The sequence below is a fragment of the Antechinus flavipes genome, chromosome 1 (genome assembly GCF_016432865.1).
Source record: "Antechinus flavipes isolate AdamAnt ecotype Samford, QLD, Australia chromosome 1, AdamAnt_v2, whole genome shotgun sequence".
In the NCBI taxonomy this organism is placed as follows: domain Eukaryota; kingdom Metazoa; phylum Chordata; class Mammalia; order Dasyuromorphia; family Dasyuridae; genus Antechinus; species Antechinus flavipes.
In genome coordinates this window covers 165,502,929-165,522,617 of record NC_067398.1, presented here as the reverse complement: position 1 = coordinate 165,522,617, position 19,689 = coordinate 165,502,929, and the positions used below count along the sequence as shown (strand labels likewise).

At 32.5% G+C, this 19,689-nt stretch overlaps 1 protein-coding gene across 5 annotated transcripts in view; it reads right to left on the bottom strand.

Annotated features, from left to right (window-relative positions):
- Nucleotides 1-19,689, bottom strand: part of ZFYVE16 (zinc finger FYVE-type containing 16) — a 68,306-nt gene that overhangs the window by 33,861 nt on the left and 14,756 nt on the right. For all 5 annotated transcript variants that reach the window (XR_007953065.1, XM_051992759.1, XM_051992726.1 and 2 more), the window contains 2 exons: nt 2,735-2,843; nt 120-2,380 (listed from right to left, as the gene is read on the bottom strand). Coding sequence is in view for 4 of the 5 variants with exons in the window: in XM_051992759.1 (XP_051848719.1) it covers nt 120-2,380; nt 2,735-2,804 (2,331 nt within the window). In the remaining variant the exon portion in view is untranslated. The remainder of the gene's footprint in view (nt 1-119; nt 2,381-2,734; nt 2,844-19,689) is intronic.

Here is a 19,689-nt window from a genome sequence, read left to right as displayed (position 1 = left end):
TCATACAGTTGTATTTTCATGAGCAAAAAGTCACCAGTTTAGTTTCCCTTATAAGACAATACTCAAAAACATGCTTCTAAAAAGGAAGAAAATAAATTTTTTCAACTTGTATAACTTACTTTTCCACATGCTCGGCAGTGGTGGCGCCTTTTTGTAAAAGTAAATTTGACTTGGCAGTTCATACAGTTTGGAGCTTCTGAATCAGGAACCCAGGAAGGCTGCTTTTGCCCTAAAACCACGCCTTCTCTACATGTCTTTTCAGCTAAAGAAACAGGGTCTTTGTTTGTTATAGTACAAGTGTCTCCAGCTTCCAAACTATTTTCAGTATCAACATTGTAGCTTATGTTAAGTTCAGATGCAATGTCCACAGAACAAGCTTTGGAGGAGACAGAATTTGCTACACTGGGTTCCATTTCTGCTACATTTTGTACTTTAGGCTTACTTAGATCCTTTGGACTAGTTGTTCTTGATGGAAAGTTAAGTAATTGCTTAGGTCTGGCTCCTCCAGCATGTGCCATCTGACTATTAATATCTGAGCCAGACATTTCATTAACAACCTCAGGCTTATTGTTAGACATTCCTTGCTGAATAGGAAATCTATCTTTTTCTCCTAAAGACAGACCACCATCCTCTGATGTACACTGCTTATCAACTGCTCCACAAATACTAGTAATATGAGAAATTCCACTCTTTACTACATCTTTATTGTTTAAATACATATTATTAGTCTTTTCACTATCTAAGTCTTTCACATTCATTTCATTCAAGTGAGTGTTCACATCTGCATTTTCTTCCAGTGACTGAACACTAGTGGTCTGAAGATACTGTTCAGTTAGAAAGGCATCAAGTTCAGCATCACTAATTAGAGTGTCGCTTGTTAAGTCTTCTTCAATATTAAAGTAATCTAATTCCTGCCTAATACCACTACTACTTGAAAAAGTGTTACCTTCACGATGATCATGAAGTGACAGAATATTATCATCAGAATGTTCTATTTTGGAGTCTGTTGCAATAGAAAAATCAGTATAATGGTGTTCAGAAGGCTCAGTTCTGCTAGTCAGCTGGCCAAGATGCAACTTTCCACCTGCCAGATTTTCAACAAACATTTGGTCAATTATATTTGTATGTTCATCTTGTTTAGAGGGTTCAGCGTCTTTAAATGGTTCATCTAAAACAATACTCTTGGGTATTTCTTCATGTACAGTTATGACATCTTGCGTTGTGCTATCAGCTTGTTCCTTCTGAGGCAAAATATCACTTTTATCTTCATTTTCAATTAGTGAGCCACACATAGACACAGATATTGGAAGGCAGGACAATGAGGATTCTACTTCTTTACTAGAAATATGTAAAGTCGAAGAGACATCGTGGATCATATCACTGTTACTTCTAAGGTCTAAATTGCATGAATTTTCTTCTGCAGGTAGTTTTCTAAGTAAAGAAATCCTATCCTCCTGAAAGGAGGAATCAGATAAGTGATACTTTTCATCTCTTATATTTGAATCATTTGTGCATAAGCCTTCATTTTTTGGAAGGTCACAGGCAACACTCATGCTGTCTATTTCCTTGGACTCTGTTGTCTGATTTCTGCCTGCCACAATTACCGCCTGTCTAACTAAGGATTTATCATCTTTAAACAACTCACAAGGCAAGTTGTGTTTTTTGTCTTTGGAATCAACTGTTTTGGGGTTCTGTTGTGTCAAGGCATATACAGAGTTAAGGCCATGAGTTTGTTCTAGTTGATCATTTATCTTTTTGTCTTCTAAAGTGTCTGTTCTATTATGATCATATGACATTAAAAATGCAGTATCTATTTTTAAACTCAATTCTTTGGTTGCAACATTTTCTAGTTTTTGTAATACAGAATTGCCTTCATCATTTTGTTCATCGGAAATGTCACCATAAGCATGGTCTTCTGATGAAGCACAAATAGTAGCTGGCATAACAGACAAATCTAAGCCAATCAATGATTCTGTATTGGCTTGGAAATTATCTGATGGCAATGTGTGAATATCTTCATGACTACTTGTTACATGAACCAAATTACCCATGTCACTGATAAGATCACAGACTGGAATACCACATCGTCCCAAGCTTGAAGGCTGAATTTCGTCTGAAGAGCCACCATCCACAGTTGAAAGAAGATCAAGTCCTGTTACATTTTTTTCATTTTGTATTGAAGATGTTAATCCTCCAAGTTTTTTTCCATTTTTTGCAGCCTGATTTGTTCCACAGAGTATTTCTGAGGTGGTTCCACTACTAAAATATTGTTGATCTTTGGGTGCTGGAGGAACTGGTTCTGAGGAAGGCAATTCTGAAGAAACTGAACAGTAGTTGGAATTATATGAATTTTCTTCCATGTGGTAATGATCATGTTCATCTATTTAAAATGAAAACACAAAATTAATTAATTTTTCTTTCTCTAAGTAACTTTATCCCCAGCACACAAACCAAATGAAAAATGAATGTCCTTTCAAAGATTTACATGTTACATTTTCTAAGTTATCTAAATTAAGTATATTTCTGTTTAGATTTCACAAAATTTAGGTTTTACTGCTCTACAAAGCAACATTTAGAATAAGATTAAACTAAGACTGATATGACAACAAAGTAAAACATAGCACAGAGATATCATAAAAGTTGAATACATAATTTCCTGTAAATAGTATGGGTAAGATAATTAAGAGTTAAATACTGTCTCATTTTCCTGGAATGGCACAAATGAAAAACAAACCTGTGCTCTGTTCAAAATCATCAAGGAGTTTGTCCAAGTCATTGACAGCAGCTTTAAAATAACTGTCCATCCTAGTTGTGGTTTTAATAATATTTTAGCACTCTTGCACCTATCAAAAAAAAAAAAATTACAATATTTCATTTAATTTGCAAATATTCCTTGAGCATGTATTATAAAATAGGTATGATATTTGGTGCTATGGAATAATTTTTAAAACACACCTGACTTTCAGTTTACAATCTAGTTGGATAAAGTGTATACACATATACATACACACATTGCGCACGCGCGTAAAAACAATTATAGCAGCATGGCAAATGTTAAATAATGTAGTACCAACTGAAGAGTAAAACCTAAGAACAACAGACAGAACTTGGAATAAAGGGAGTGATTAAAATGGGTTGGGATTAATCAAAGAAATAAGTTTTGAGTTAAGTCTTCAAAAGAGAACATAAAATGTTAAGGATAAGAAAAGAGTCCTATGTACTAAACAACAAATTTGCTTTGCTTCAGATGCAAAGATCAAAATAAGCAGTAATAACCATGAATAAGGTTTTTACAAATAAGTGGGATTAACATAGGAACTTAAAGAAGGGGATCACTGCAGATTCTTGAGCAAAGAAACATAACAAAAACTGCAAGAAAGATTATCCTAGTAACTGTGTTTAGGACAATGGAATGTCAAGAAGAAAAGCTGCTTGGAAAGTGATGTCATGAGCTTAATGCAAGAAAGGATAGGTGAGATTATAGAAATAAAAAGGAAGAAGATATATTTAAAAGAACCTCACATTTTTAAGATTAGGATAAATGAGTTGGCTAGGGATTGGGAACTTTAAAAAGAACATCTCTAAGTCTGAAGGACCAGGCAAAAATAATGATGCTAGGAAAAGATGATTTCCACATGCTAAATTTCAAATATCAGAAAACTATGAAAATACATATAAATGGCTGGAAGGCAACTAAAAGAGGATGAGGTCAGGGTTAAAGGCTAAAAAGAAATACTTTACTTATACTAGGCAAGTTTCATTGCTAGAAGCAACAAAGTAGTAAAATGGATAGACTGCTGGGTTTGGAGTCAGGAAAACAAGTGCAAATCCAGTCACACTACTTTACTGTATGATTGTGGGCAAAATTACTTAATTTCCATCCACCTCAGTTTGCTCAATAGTAAAATAGGGATGGCAATGTATCAAATGAGAGATTATTTACAAAAAGCACATAGCAGATGTGATATAAATGCTTATTCCCTTCCAACCAATCCTTTTATGGTTCAACATTTATGATACCCATTGTTAATCAAAGAAAAACTGAAGGACAGAGCATGAAAGGGAATTACCATTGTTCTCTTCAACAGAATCTCAAAGGTTATATATAATTTCAAACACCTTTTCCTCACGTATCTCACCAACCTTTAGATAAATCAACATTTTTGACATGGAAAGAAACTAGAAACAATATAATCCAATACCCTTCACAAGGAAACTGGGGCCCAGGTAATTTGAATTGCTCAAGGTCCAGAAGAAAGTGACAGCTAGAATCCAAACCCAGTTCTCCTCATTCCAAATCCTTGCCTTCTCATTCTTACAACATCCATGACTCAATTAACTATGGTTTTATTCTTGCTCCTCTTATCTCCCACCACTCCCATCTTCATCTAATCTTCATTCTTAGCTAATCCCCACAATCCAACATTTATGTTCCTATTTCATCTGTTAAAAAATTTCAGGTTTATAAACTTTGCTGGACACATACTATTCCAGGATAATAGTTTTACTTTACTCTTTATGACAAAAGAATTTAATTTTTTTTGCATCATGAAATCATTTGGTGAAACCTGTGCATCCTTCATCAGAATTTTTTTTTAAATGAAATCAAATGAAGGTAGCCTAGCTGTACCAGATCTAAAATTATATTATAAAGCAGCACTTACCAAAACCATTTGGTATTGGCCAAGAAACAGACTAGTTGATCAGTGGAATAGGTTAGGTTTAAAGAACAAAACAGTCAATAACTTTAATACTCTAGTGTTTGACAAACCCAAAGACCCAGCTTTTGGGATAAGAACTCACTGTTTGACAAAAACTGCTGGAAAAATTGGAAATTAGTATGGCAGAAACTAGGCATTGACCCACACTTAACACCATACACCAAGATAAGGTCAAAATGGGCTCATGACCTAGGCATAAAGAATGAGATTATAAATAAATTAGAGGAACATAGGCTAGTTTACCTCTCAGACCTATGGAAATGGAAGGAATTTATGACCAAAGAGAACTAGAAATCATTACTGATCACAAAATAGAAAATTTTAATTATATCAAATTGAAAAGTTTTTGTACAAACAAAACTAATGCAGACAAGATTAGAAGGGAAGCAATAAATTGGGAAAACATTTTTATAGTCAAAAGTTCTGATAAAGGCCTCATTTCCAAAATCTATAGAGAACTGACTTTAATTTATAAGAAATCAAGCCATTCTCCAATTGATAAATGATCAAAGGATATGAACAGACAATTCTCAGACAAAGAAATTGAAACTATTTCTAGCCATATGAAAAGATGCTCCAAGTCATTATTAATCAGAGAAATGCAAATTAAGACAACTCTGAGATACCACTACACACCTGTCAGATTGGCTAGAATGACAGGGAAAGATAATGCAGAATGTTGGAGGGGATATGGGAAAACAGGGACACTGATACATTGTTGGTGGAATTGTGAACACATCCAGCCATTCTGGAGAGCAATTTGGAACTATGCTCAAAAAGTTATCAAACTGTGCATACCCTTTAATCCAGCACTTTACTACGGGGCTTATATCCCAAAAAGATTTTAAAGAAGGGAAAGGGTCCTGTATGTGCAAGAATATTTGTGGCAGCCCTGTTTGTAGTGGCCAGAAACTAGAAACTGACTGGATGCCCATCAATTGGAGAATAGCTGAATAAATTGTGGTATGTGAATATTATGGAATATTATTGTTCGCTAAGAAATGACCAACAGGATGATTTCAGAAAGGCCTAGAAACACTTATATGAACTGATACTGAAGGAAATGAGCAGGACCAGAAGATCATGATATACTTCAACAACAATATATATGATGATCAATTCTGATGGACCTGGAGATGAACTAAACCAGTTCCAATGGAGCAGGAATAAAGTGAACCAGCTACACCCAGCGAAAGAACTCTGGGAGATGACTATGAACCACTACATAGAATTTCCAATCCCCCTATTTTTGTCCACCTGCATTTTTTATTTCCTTCACAGGCTAATTGTACATTATTTCAGAGTCCGATTCTTTTTGAACAGCAAAATAACTGTTTGGACAGGTATACTTATTTTGTATTTAATTTATACTTTAACATATTTAACATGTATTGGTCAACCTGCCATCTGGGGGAGGGATTGGAGAGAAAGAGGGGAAAAAATGGAACAAAAGGTTTGGCAACTGTCAATGTTATAAAATTACTCATGCATATAACATCTAAATAAAAAGGTATAATTTTAAAAAAAGAATATTTTTAAATGCTTAAAATATAAAGAATTATAAAGAAAACCAATTATATTGAAATAGTCATCAATTTTTTTAAAAATTGGAAAATAAAATGGCAGAAACTAGGCATTGACCAACTCCTAACACTATCTACCAAGATAAGGTAAAAATGGGTTCATGATTTAGACATAAAAGGTGATACTATAAGCAAATTAGGAGAACAAGGGATAGTCTACCTCTCATATCTATTTATGGAGAAGGAAGGAATTTATGGCCAAAGAAGAACTAGAAAACATTGTGATATACAAAATGGATAATTTTTATTATATTAAATTTAAAAGGTTTTATACAAAAACAATGCAGCCAAGATTAGAAGGGAAGCAGAAAACTGGGGGGGAGGAGGAATTTTCCATCCAATGTTTTTGATAAAGGCCTCAATTCTAATATATATAGAAAATTTATTCAAATTTATAAGAATACAAGTCATGTTCCAATTGAGAAATTATCAAAAGATATGAACAGACAAATTTCAAGTGAAGATTTTTTTTTTTTTTTTTTTTTTTTTTTTTTTTTTTTTTTGCTGAGGCAATTGGGGTTAAGTGACTTGCTCAGGGTCACTCAGCTAGGAAATATTAAGTGTCTGAGATCAAATTTGAACTCAGGTCCTCATGACTTCAGGGCTGGTGCTCTATCTACTGCACCACCTAGCTGCCCCCTCAAATGAAGAAATTAAAGCCATTTCTAGTCATATGAAAAAATGCTCTAAATCACTATTGACTGGAGAAATACAAGACAACTCTGAGATACCACTTTACACCCCTCAGATTGGTTAAGATGACAGGAAAAAAATGATGTTGGAGGGGATATGGGAAAATTGGCACACTTGGACATTGTTGGTGGAGTTGTGAACTGATCCAATCATTTTGGAGAGCAATTTGGAACTATGCTCAAAGGGCTATCAAACTGTACATATTCTTTGATCCAGTAGTGTTTCTACTGAAGCTGTATCCCAAAGAGATTATTAAAAAGGGAAAAGAACACTCATGTGCAAAAATGTTTGTAACAGTACTTTTTGTAGTGGCAAGGAACTAGAAACTGAGTGGATTCCCCTCAGTTGGGGAATGGCTAAATAAGTTATAGTACATAAATGTAATGAACATTATTGTCCTATAAGAAATTGTGACTAGTCTGATGTAACTTCTCAAAGCCTAGAAAGACTTACTTAGAGTGATGTTAAATGAAGTGAGTAGAACCAAGAGAACACTGTACACAGCAAAAAAGATCAACTGTGTTGGGACTTGGTTCTTTTCAACAACAAGGTGATTCAAAGCAATTCCAAAAGAACTTGTGATGGAAAGAGCCATCTGCATCCAGAGAGAAGATATGAAGACTGAAGGGGGATCACAACATAATATTTTTTTCTTTTCTTATTTGCTTGGGTTTGTTTGTTTTTGTTTTTGTTTTGTTTTTTTTGCTTTCTTTTTTTTCTCCTTTTGATCTGATTTTTCATGAGCAACATGAGAAATATAGAAATATGTTTAGAAGAAGTACACATATGTAATAACCTATACTGGATTACTTACTCTCTAAGAGAGGGGAGAGGAAAGGAGGGAAGGAGAAAATTTTGGAACAAAAGGTTTTGCAAGGGTGGATATTGAAAACTATCTTTGCATGTATTTTGAAAAAGAACCTTGGATTAGACAGTTGCTGAGGGCCCTTTCAACTTTAAAATTCTATGTTTTATTTATTGAAGACAGGTATATATTGTCCAAATATTCAACAAAGAGGCAAGAAGAATCCACAAACTACAAGCAAATGAACTTGACTCAAATTCCTGGAAAAATTTTATTATGACTTAAAAGGAATAGCTAGAAAATGTACAGAAAAATTAAAAAGTAATTATGAAAGGCCACCATAAGTGGTTATCAAATACACAATATGCCAGACTAAATTGATTCCATATTTTTTGTATAATACTTTAATGATCTTTAGAAAATATATTTATTTTGTATAATTCTAGTTCTAGGACATAAAGTCTTTTGTGGGAGCTGAATAGTATGATACTAATTTGACTGGGCCCCTATTTTCACCAAGCTTTAAAACCCTTTCTTCCTCAACACTGTCATTTTTTTTTCACATCACTGTCACTTCTCAATTCCCCTCTCTTTAGAGCCATCCCTCATAACAAATAAATATAGTAAGAAAAATAAACTGACCCACTGACCCTCTCTGTGAATGTATGCCCCATTCTATACTTGTAGTCTACCAATTCCCTAGAGATGATATTTGTCCTCTGGAATAAAAGATTAATTGCACTGGCCTAAATCTTGATGTCTTTTTGTGGGTTTTTTTTTTCCTTTTACATTACTCAGTTCGTTAAGTAAACTGTTCTCTTGATCCAGGTTATTTCATACTGTTATCAGGTCTATGCAAGACTTTCTATATAGTTCTCAATTCAATTTTTTCACTTCATAGAGAGTTACTATTATTCCTCATACTTTGTATCCAATTTTACTTGTTTGGGGCATTATGTCCTTTACTTGGCTCACTGACTAAAAAGGGTATGAATAGTTTAATGACTTTTTTTTAGCACAGTTCCAAACTGTTTTTCAATACATTAGACAAATTAACAACTCTTTCAACACTATATTGCAAGCCTTTTTTCTTACAGTCCTTCTAACATTGACTTTTTGTCTTTTATCACCTTTGCTAATTTGCTGGAAATGAGTTTAATATTATTAATTATGTTTAATATTATTATATTAATAATATAACTTTAATATTATTTAATATATACTTTATTATTATAGTCATATATATATTTAATATTATTTAATATATAATATAATAATAATATTGTTAAGTTATTTTAATTTACATTTATGCTATTATTAGTGTTTTGGAGTATGTCTACATGAATGTTGATAGTTTTCATTTCTTCATTTAAAAATTGTTCCTGTTCTTTGAAAACTGGAAGATATTCAGTTATGTAGATCCAAAGTTAACGATAATAGAACCAACAAAATAAGTCATTAATAAGTCACTTTCAATCATGAGTTTTCTAACATTTGTGTGACTTAACATTTTATCACTTATTTGGATGAAGGCCTCAAGAACATACTTATCAAGTACAAGAGATCAAGAAACTGGAAGTAATGACATAAAAGCTAACAAAAGAATCCAATAAGGTTCTGACATATTAAAAAGGCCAGATAAAATATGATGAAATTAAACAAGGATCAATGTCAAATTCTATACTTGAATTCAAAAGATACATTTCACAAATACAAAATGGGAAAAATAAAAAAACAGTGATCTGTATAAAAAAAATGGGAAGTTTTAGATTACAAATTCAATATGATTCAGCAACAACAACAAAAAAGAGGTGATTTTTATGTTTCAGGTAAGATAAATATAGCATTGAGAATGAGAGATTTAAAACTAGAAGATACCTTGGAAGATTACTTAATAAAATCCATTCATTTTATAGATGAGGAAACTGAGATCCAGAAAAGTTAAGTGCCTTGCCCAAGGTCACACAGACAGTAATAAATAAAAAGGCAGGGATTCAAATCCAGATCCTCTGTAGTGATAATCCTTCTCAGCTTTAAAAAGGCTGCAGGCAACATATTATATGATGTGTGGCAGATTTTAGGAAGGACACCAAGTTTGGCAATATCTAAAAGATGGCAATTAATGTGATGAAGTGGCTGCAAACTTATAAGGATCAACTGAAAACAAACACACAAGCCAACAACATTCCAGAGTGCAGCTGAACCAAATTAAAATGTAATTAGGAAACATTTAACAAAATAAAAATTTGATAAAACAGATAATTTTGATATGTGATTTCTAAATTGATATGTGACCACCCTGCTTCCTTAAGTGTGGTTTAGTTGTTTGTTTGTTTGTTTTTGGGGGGAGGGTTGAGTTAGACACTGGTCTGGAGCGTTTAAAACTTTTAGAGAGGAACATCATAGCTTTTTTAAATATTTGAAAGACAGTGAAGAATAATAAGAATAAGTCTGGTTGGCCCCAAAAGGTTGATGACTAGAAGTCAAAAGAAAGATAGATGAGCATCTGTTGGGGATGGTAACAAAAGGATTTTTAGTCAGGTGTGGGTTGAACTAAAAAGTACAGTTTTTAGATACTAACTCTGAAATGGGATTTTCTCACCAACTAAACCAAGAAACTCCTAGGATATTTTCAGCTTTAAAATTCAATAATTCTATGCCTGAATATTTTTATAGATCTGTGAACTAATGGATTAACATCTTCATATTCTGGCCCATGTTCTTACATAAATTCTCCAAAGATATGCCTAACACTCCAGGGTCCTTTCTCTAGCTCTTTTAATATTTCTTAGATAACTAGTGAAACATTTTGGTTTTTTAACATTATTTTCCAGCTATACATATTTTTAAATAAAATTCATTATCTTTGGTTTATATCTTTCATCTTAATTTCATCTCTTCTATCCCAGAGAACCATTTCATTTATGTTTTAAAAATTTTTTTTATTTTTTATTTTTAAATAGAATTTTTTTTAAAGTTGAGCTCTGTTCATCCATTGGTGGGAACACACTGTTCCAAGCCCTGGAACTGCTACTCAGAACTGCATACAGAAAATAAGAGTTGCAATCATTTCCAGCTTCAAGTGCCAGCAAAGGATCCCCTATAATCTCTTTCTAACCAATTTTCTGATGCTGTTAAAATTCCTGAATTGAGAGCTGCAGAAGTTGCTGCTTCTGGTGCCACTGTCACAAATTCTCCAAGGCCCACCACTAATGCACTGTTATGCTCTGGGTCAGTTTCTACCTCAGTGTCACAGATCTCTCCTGCCAACTTCCTAAGTTTTTTTGATTGAAAAGATGTCTCATTATGTCCTTTTTTCCCTCCTCTACTGATCTAAATTTTGATTTGAGGTATAATTTTAAAGTTATTTGGAGAGATTTTGGGAGAGTTCAATTGGGTTGCTGCCTGTTCTATAGCATCTTAGCTCCGTCCCCTCTCTTTAAACTGATGATTAACCAACTTTTAAAATAAATGTCATTTTCTGCCAAACAAGTTCAACATCAGGAAAACTATCCACATAAATGACCATTCAATAACAAAATATTAATCATATGATTTTCTCAACAGATACCAAAAAAAATTTGACAATACAGCAACTGTTCCTAATAAAAACACTAAAAAGCATAGGAATAAATAGCATTTTCCTTAAAATGATAAATAGCACTTATCTAAAATCATCAGCAAACATTATATGTAATGGGGATAAGCTAGAAGCATTCCCAATAAGATCGGGGTGAAAATAAGGATACCTATTATCACTACTATTATTCAATGCATATTAGAAATGTCAGCTTTAACAATAAGAAAAAGAAATTGAAGAAATTAGAGTAAGATTGAGGAAGTAAAACTATCATCTTTGCAGATGATATAATGGTATATAATAGTAAAATAAATCCACATATATCATCAGGATTTCTATATATTAGCAACAAAGCTCAGCAGCAAGAGATTGAGAAATTCTATTTAAATGAACTGTAAACAATATAAAATATTTGAGATTCTACCTGCCAAGAAAAATCTAGGAACTTTATGAACACAATTAGAAAACGCTTTTCACACAAATAAAGTCAGCTCTAAACAAGTGGAAAAATAACTGCTCATAGGTAGGCAGGGCTAATATAATAAAAATGACAGCTGCACCCACATTAATTTATTTATTCCGTGCATTATCAAGCTGCCAAAAAAATATTTTATGGAGGTAAGGAAAAAAATAACAAAATTCATCTGGAAGAACAAAAGGTCAAGAAAGTCAAGGGAATTAACAACAACAAAGCAAACAAAGTAAAATGGCCTAGCTGTACCAGACTTAAAACTCTACATAAAGAGGAAGTCATCAAAATCATTTGGTATTGGCTAAGAAACAGAGTGGTAGAATGGTACACAAAAGACACAGTAGTCAGTGACTATAGTAATCTACTGTTTCATAAATTCATGGATTCCAGTTTCTGAGATAAGAGCTCACTATCTAACAATATTTGCTGGGAAAATTAGAAAACAGTATGGCAGAAACTAGGAAGTATAAGCCAACATCTCACATCCTATACCAAGATAAGGTCAAAATGGGTTCATGACTTATATATAAAAGGTGATATTATAAGCAAATTAGGAGAACAAGGAATAGCTTACTTGTCAGATTTTTGGAGAAGGGAAGAATTTATGACCAAACAAAAAATAGGGAACATTATGAAATGCAAAATGGGTGATTTTTATTACATTAAATTAAAAGTTTTGCACAAGCAAAACCAATGTAGCCAAGATTAGAAGACAAGCAGAAAGCTGAAAAAAATTTATAGCCAATTTTTCTGATAAAGGCCTCATTTCTAAAATTTATAGAGAACTAAGTCAAATTAATAGGAATACAAGTCATTCCCAAGATCAAAGGATATGAACAGATAATTTTTAGATCATTAAAGCCATCTAATCATACGAAAAAAAGTGCTCTGAATCACAGTTGATTGGAAATATACATTAAAACAATTCTGAAGTACCACTTCACACCTCTCAGATTGGTTAAGGTGAAAAGAAAAAATAATGATAAATATTGGAGGTGATGTGAGAAAACAGAACACTAATACATTGTGGTAGGATTGTAAACTGTAAAATGCAGTCATTCTGGAGAGCAATTTGGAACAATGCCCAAAGGGCAATCAGGCTGTACATACAACAGTAAGCTAAAGAAGTCATATAAGGGGAAAGGGGAAAGGATCCACATATGCAAAAATATTTATAGGAGCTCTTTTTATAGTGGCAAGGAACTGGTAACTGAGAAGATACCCATCTGCTGGAGAATGACTGAATAAGTTATGGTATATGAATGTAATGTAATATTGTTCTGTAAGAAATGATGAGTAGGTAGATTTCAGAAAAGCCTGGGAAGAGTTAGATGAACTAATGCTGAGTAAAGTGAGAAGAACCAGAAGAATAATGTACACAGTAACAACAGGATTATGTAATGATCAACTAAGACAGACTTAGAGCTCTTCTCAGCAATTTACCAATTCAAGACAATTGCGATAGATTTGGGATAAAATATGCCATCCATATCTAGATAACTATGGAGACCGAATGTGGATTAAAATATATTATTTTCACCCTTTTTTTCCCCTTTGCTTTTTCATTCTCATGGTTTTTCCCTTTTGTTCTGAATTTTTCTTTCACAACATGACTAATATGGAAATGTAAAAGTATTGTACATGTATAACCTGTATCAGACTGCTTGCTGTCTTGGGGAGGAGGGAAATAAAAGAGAAAGGGAGAAAAAAATCTGCAACTCAGAATCTTACAAAAATTCATGTTAAAAACTACCTTTATATGTAATTGGAAAAATAAAATATTAAACTTTAAAAATTAATTTAAATTTTTTTTAATTTAAAAAAAGAAAGAGACAGATATGTCTATTCCCTCAGTCTTTGAAATCTTTGGAGTATATGTCTAGTAATTGTGATGCTGTGTCAAAGCAGATGGACAATTCAGTCACTTTGGGGATATAGTTCCAAATTTTTTACAGAAGAGTTCAATTAGCAACTTCATCAACAGTGTAATATTAGTGACTAATCTCCCCCTTCCAACAATTGTCCATTTTCCTCTTTTGTCATTTTTGCTGATCTAACAGTTGAGTTGCAAAGTAGAACTTCAGATGTTTTAGTGTGCATTTCTCTTACTAGTAATACCCGAAGCATCTTTTTTACATCGTTGTTGATAGTTTGCATTTTTCATTTGAAAATTAACTTCACATATTTTGAGCAATTTTCTATTAAAGAACTCTTGTTTTTACATATTTGTATTAACCCCTATATACTTTGGGTGTCAGGCCTTTACCAGAGAAATCTGTGCAACATTTTTACCTCAATTGTTTCCTTTCTAACTGCAATGATTTTGCTTATCCAAAAGTTCTTCAGTTTTTCATCTTTTCTTCTATGATACCCTATATCTCTTGCTGGTTAAGAATTTTCTTCCAGTCATAATTATGAATCATATCTCCTCTTCCATTCAACTTTTTAAAATTATATGATTTCTTATATTTACATCATTACCCCTATTGAGTTATTGCGATAAATAGTATATGAAACTAAAGCTGACTAGTCAACCAGTAAATAGGCATTTATTAATTATGTACTATGTGAGAGATATTGCACTAAAAAAGGAATATGTAACATTAATGAATACCTATGACAAGAATGTATGTTTCCCTGTTGTATGCCTTTTATTTTAATCCATGACATTAAATGTTTATTATAAACCTGACACTATGCTAAATTCTGAGTTTACCAAAAAAAAAAAAAAAAATTAAAAAACAATCCCTGCCTTCAAATAGTCTACATTCTTTTCCTTTTCTTTTTTGGCCACAAATCAGGATTTGATTGATTGAGAGTGGGGGAGATTATGTTAAAAAAATTTTTTTAAATTTTCAATTCCAAATTCTTTCCCTCTCTGCCACCCACTGACAAAGCAAATACAATATAACACCCAATTATATATGTGAAATCATGCAAACTACTTCCATATTAGTCACGTTGGGGGAAAAAAAAACAAGAAAAATAAAAGAAAGTGAAAATAAGAAGCAAAGACTTCTGTACTCAGTTCCCTTTCTGGAGGTAGATAGCATTTTTTATCATGACGACTCCTTTGGAATTGTCTTGGATCATTATATTGATTAAGTCTTTCACAGTTGATTACCATAATATTACTATTACCATATACAATCTCAGGCTCCTGTTCAATTCAACACTTCCCCTTAGTTCCCCATTCTTTGGCACCACAAAAAGACCTATTATTAATATTTACATACATATAGTTTTCTTTAACTTTTTAAAAATTTCATTGAGACACTGACCTAATAAAAGTATTGTTGGAACAAAGGGTTCCAGATATTGGACACAGTTCCAAATTGTTCTCCAGAACGATTGGACTAATTTACCACTCACTACAATTAATTTTCATAATTCAAATAAAAATAAATAAAAATAAAAATAAAAATTTCATTTATCAAAGAATTTAACTGAGTTTAACATATGTTATGGCATACTTTGTTGGAAGAAAGATTTCAACACTTTAACACAATTAAAGTGTTTAAATTTTCTTTTATTTGTAATAACCAACAAAAAATAAGTTGCAGAACTTTGTGTTCTATACATCTCTGTCTACTGTATGGCTATGAAAATGTGGTCTGATGGAGAGAATTATCCTGTAAAGCTTTCCTGTTGTTCTTTGGTCTCATTAATAAGATGACGATGATGGAGACTTCTGATCAGTACTAGAATAATAGGCATAGTTTTTGCTTTTGTTGAAAGTCTAAGTCTTATTATCAGAAACCAACATAAGCAATGGCAATACACTATTAAATGAAAGAGATTATATAATTGGATACTAATGCTAAAAAAAAGTAACATCAGTAGTATTGACAGAAACACAAATAAATTGTCAATTATTGATTCAAGAACAAATTTTCTGAAGAAATGATGTTTAAACCCAAGGCAGCAATTTTTACATCTGTTTCATCTTGGGTACACAACTGTTTAGGACCAGCCTAACTTCCTTATTACTATTCTAGCAAGAGCACCAGATCAAGAAATGATCAAGGAATTCAAATAGAAACCAGAATAAGTACATTTTGCCAACTTAATGATATGCAAAAAGACAGCCAATAGCTCCCCGACTTAAACACACAGCTCTCAGAAGAAACTTTCCAGCTCAGGAAGTACAAACAAATCAGGGAAACCTAGAAATTAAAACTGTAAGGGATAGGGGAGCAGATTAACAAAAAAAGATGGGAGACTGGTCCAAAATCAGAAATCAGAAAGCCAAAATTACAATTTAAAAATAAAGAACTTTATTTTAAATATGTGACATATAAGGCTATGTAAAAAAAAAAAAATTTAATAAAAAAGGGATGAATGCCTACAAAAATGCAAAATGCTTGAAACAGATAACTTTGATAAACATATATATGTAGGTATGTATGTATGTGTGTGTATATATATATATTTATACACATATATATATGTATATATATCAGAAGAAGTTCATTAACTGCCACACTAAAATCACTATCAAACTGATTTACCAATTAATTTTATCAAGCATTTCAATAATCAACAATCCTAATGCTACATAAATTGCTTTCAAAAATAGAGGACAACACTCTACCACATTCCCCTTGAGACACAACTCTAACTTCCAAACCAGTTATGTCTTAGAAGAAATAAAAATAAAATAGATTAATTTTATAGCAAAAAATTTTGGTATTGTAGTACAATAAGCAATTTATAAGCAAACTGACACACACATATAAGTCTAAGAGCCATTCTCCAATAATTAAGTGGCTCAAGAATATTAATTTTATTAATATTAATATATCAACATTATCACATTTTATTACATATTGTTTCTATTGTTTAATAATTTATATTACTTATTGGTATTATAGATTAGTATTAATATTAATAAACAATTCTTGAAAAGTAAATGCAAATTATCAATATCTACAAAATAAATGTTCCAAATCTTTAATAATTAGAGAAATACAAAGATTGCCTCCTAATACCAAAAAGGCATGGATAATAACAGATAACAAAATGTAATACTGGCATAGGGGTGTAATAAAACAAGCTAGCAGATATGCTGCTGGTGGAGTATTAAATTGATGCAATTTTTTAAGAAAAGGAATTATATGCTAAATATTAAGAAAATTAATTTACCCTTTTACCAAATGATTTTACTAATGAGATTAAATGCTACACTCACACATTTATTCAGGAAGTTAGAGAAAAAAATATTCCTAAAAGCATTACTTATAACAAATAATAACCACCAACAAAAAGTCCAGTTTAGGTCATAGAAGCTCTTAGGAAGATATGCCTTAGTTGGATCTTATGTTAAGTTTTTTGGCAGGCTTGTTTCCTGGCACTTCCTTTACAAGGTGTTATGCTATTTTATAAAGTAATGCTGCTTACAATCTTCCATCATCATATGCCATAATATCTGCAAATGCAGTTGCTGAAATCAAGATTGTTTTTTATTACCATATCTTTCAACTTGTCAAGGAAATGACAAATGTCTACTTGCTGAAGTTGTTTCTGGGCTCTGTTTCATTGTAGCAACTGTTTTTCCACAGTTAAATTTCTCTAAAAGTAATTAATAAAGGTCTATTTCTATTCATTTCTCATTTTTCACAGACCATATTTGAAATAGTATAACCTAGCTTTGACTTCTGCCCTAACTAGTTAATGATGAAATAAAATGAAAACAAGATAATTCTAAAATTATTCTTGTATTGATAACCAAATAATCTTTTTAAAAATAAAGATAATTTTTTTGATGATGTCACCATGTCCAGTGTCTTCCTACGTCCTTCCTAAAGGAAGTATAAATGATAATGAAACATATTTCCCCCTTTCCAAAAAGAACCCATTAGAACAAAATTCTGCAAACGTTATCAGATATGATCTAATTGATTTAGACTAACTGATTGTACTGGTTTTCTTACTTTCAAGAAAAGACTTTTCTTTCTTTCTTTCTTTCTTTTTTTGTGGCTGAGGCAATTGGGGTTAAGTGATTTGCCTGGGTCACACAGCTAGGAAGTGTTGTGTCTGAGACCAGATTTGAGCCACATTTGAACTCAGATCCTCCTGAATTCAGGAGTGGTGCTCTATCTACTGCGCCACCTAGCTGCCCCCAAGAAAAGATTTAATACTCAGAAATGATAGAAAAAAACAAAAAGCATGAATAAAACTTTTAAAAATGTATTAATGAATTCAATAATATTTTATTTATCCAACTACGTGTAAAGATAGTTTTCAACATTCATTTTTTAATAAGATTTTCAGTTCCAAATTTATTTCTCCCTCCCTTCCTTCTTTCCTTCCTCTCCCCAAGGCAAGAAGCAATCTGATATAGGTTATACATGTACAATCATTTTAAACATATTTCCATATTAGTCTCTTTGTAAAAGAAAAATAATAACAAAAGCAAAAATCATGAGAAAGAAAAACAAACAGAAAAGGTGAAAAGTTTTAATGTATTAATGGCAAATAAGAATTTGCCTCTCATTTTTCACCCTATTCCAATCTGTCCTTCACTCATCTATCAAAATGATCTTCTTAAAACCTAGGTCACACTAGATCACCCCACTTATTCAATGAACTCCCTAGCTCCCAATTTCCTCCAAGATCAAATACAAAATCCTCCATTTGATTTTTAAAGCCCTTTATAACCTGGTCCCTTCCTATTTTTCCAATCATCTTCTATCTTATTTTCTCTCCTCTATATATTTGCAAACTAGCTGACACTAGTGACACTGGCTTCTTTATTCTTTCCTAAATATTAGTTTCCAGTGTTTCTACTGGCTGTCCCTAATGCCTAAAATACTCTCCCTCCTCATCTCTGTCTCCAAAATTCTTTAAATTCTCAGCTAAAATCACATCTTTCCAAGTCCTACTTAACCTTTATGACTTCCCTCTAAGATTATCTTCAACTTATTCTGCAGATATCTTGTTTGCACATACTTGTTTGCATGTTTTCTCTCCCATAAAACTATAGGATTCTTTTAATAGAAAGGACTGTTTTTGCCTTTCTTTGAATCTAGCACTTAGCACAGTGCCTGGCAGATGACAGGCACTTTAATAAATTCTAATCAACAAAAAGTTATCAAGCTGTGCATACCCTTTGATCCAGCAGTGTTTCTACTGGGCTTATACCCCAAAGAGATACTAAAGAAAGGAAAGGGACCTGTATGTGCCAAAATGTTTGTGGCAGCCCTGTTTGTAGTGGCTAGAAGCTGGAAAATGAAAGGATGTCCATCAATTGGAGAATGGTTGAGTAAATTGTGGTATATGAACGTTATGGAATATTATTGTTCTGTAAGGAACGACCAGCAGGATGAATACAGAGAGGACTGGCGAGACTTACATGAACTGATGCTGAGTGAAATGAGCAGAACCAGGAGATCATTATATACCTCAACAATGATACTGTTTGAGGATGTATTCTGATGGAAGTGGACCTCTTTGATAAAGAGAGCCTTAATTGAGCAAAGATGGACAGAAGCAGCTACACCCAGAGAAAGAACACTGGAAATGAATATAAACTGCTTGCATTTATGTTTTTCCTCCCGGGTTATTTATACCTTCTGAATTCAATTCTCCCTGTGCAACAAGAAAACTGTTTGGTTCTGCACACATATATTATATCTAGGATATACTGCAACCCATTCAACATGTAAAGGACTCTTGCCATCTGGGGGAAGGGGTGGAGGGAGGGAGGGGAAAAATCGGAACAGAAATGAATGCAAGGGATAATGCTGTAAAAAATTACCCTGGCATGCGTTCTATCAATAAAAAATTATTAAAAAAATAAAAAAATAAAAAATTCTAATCAATTGGCTGACCTT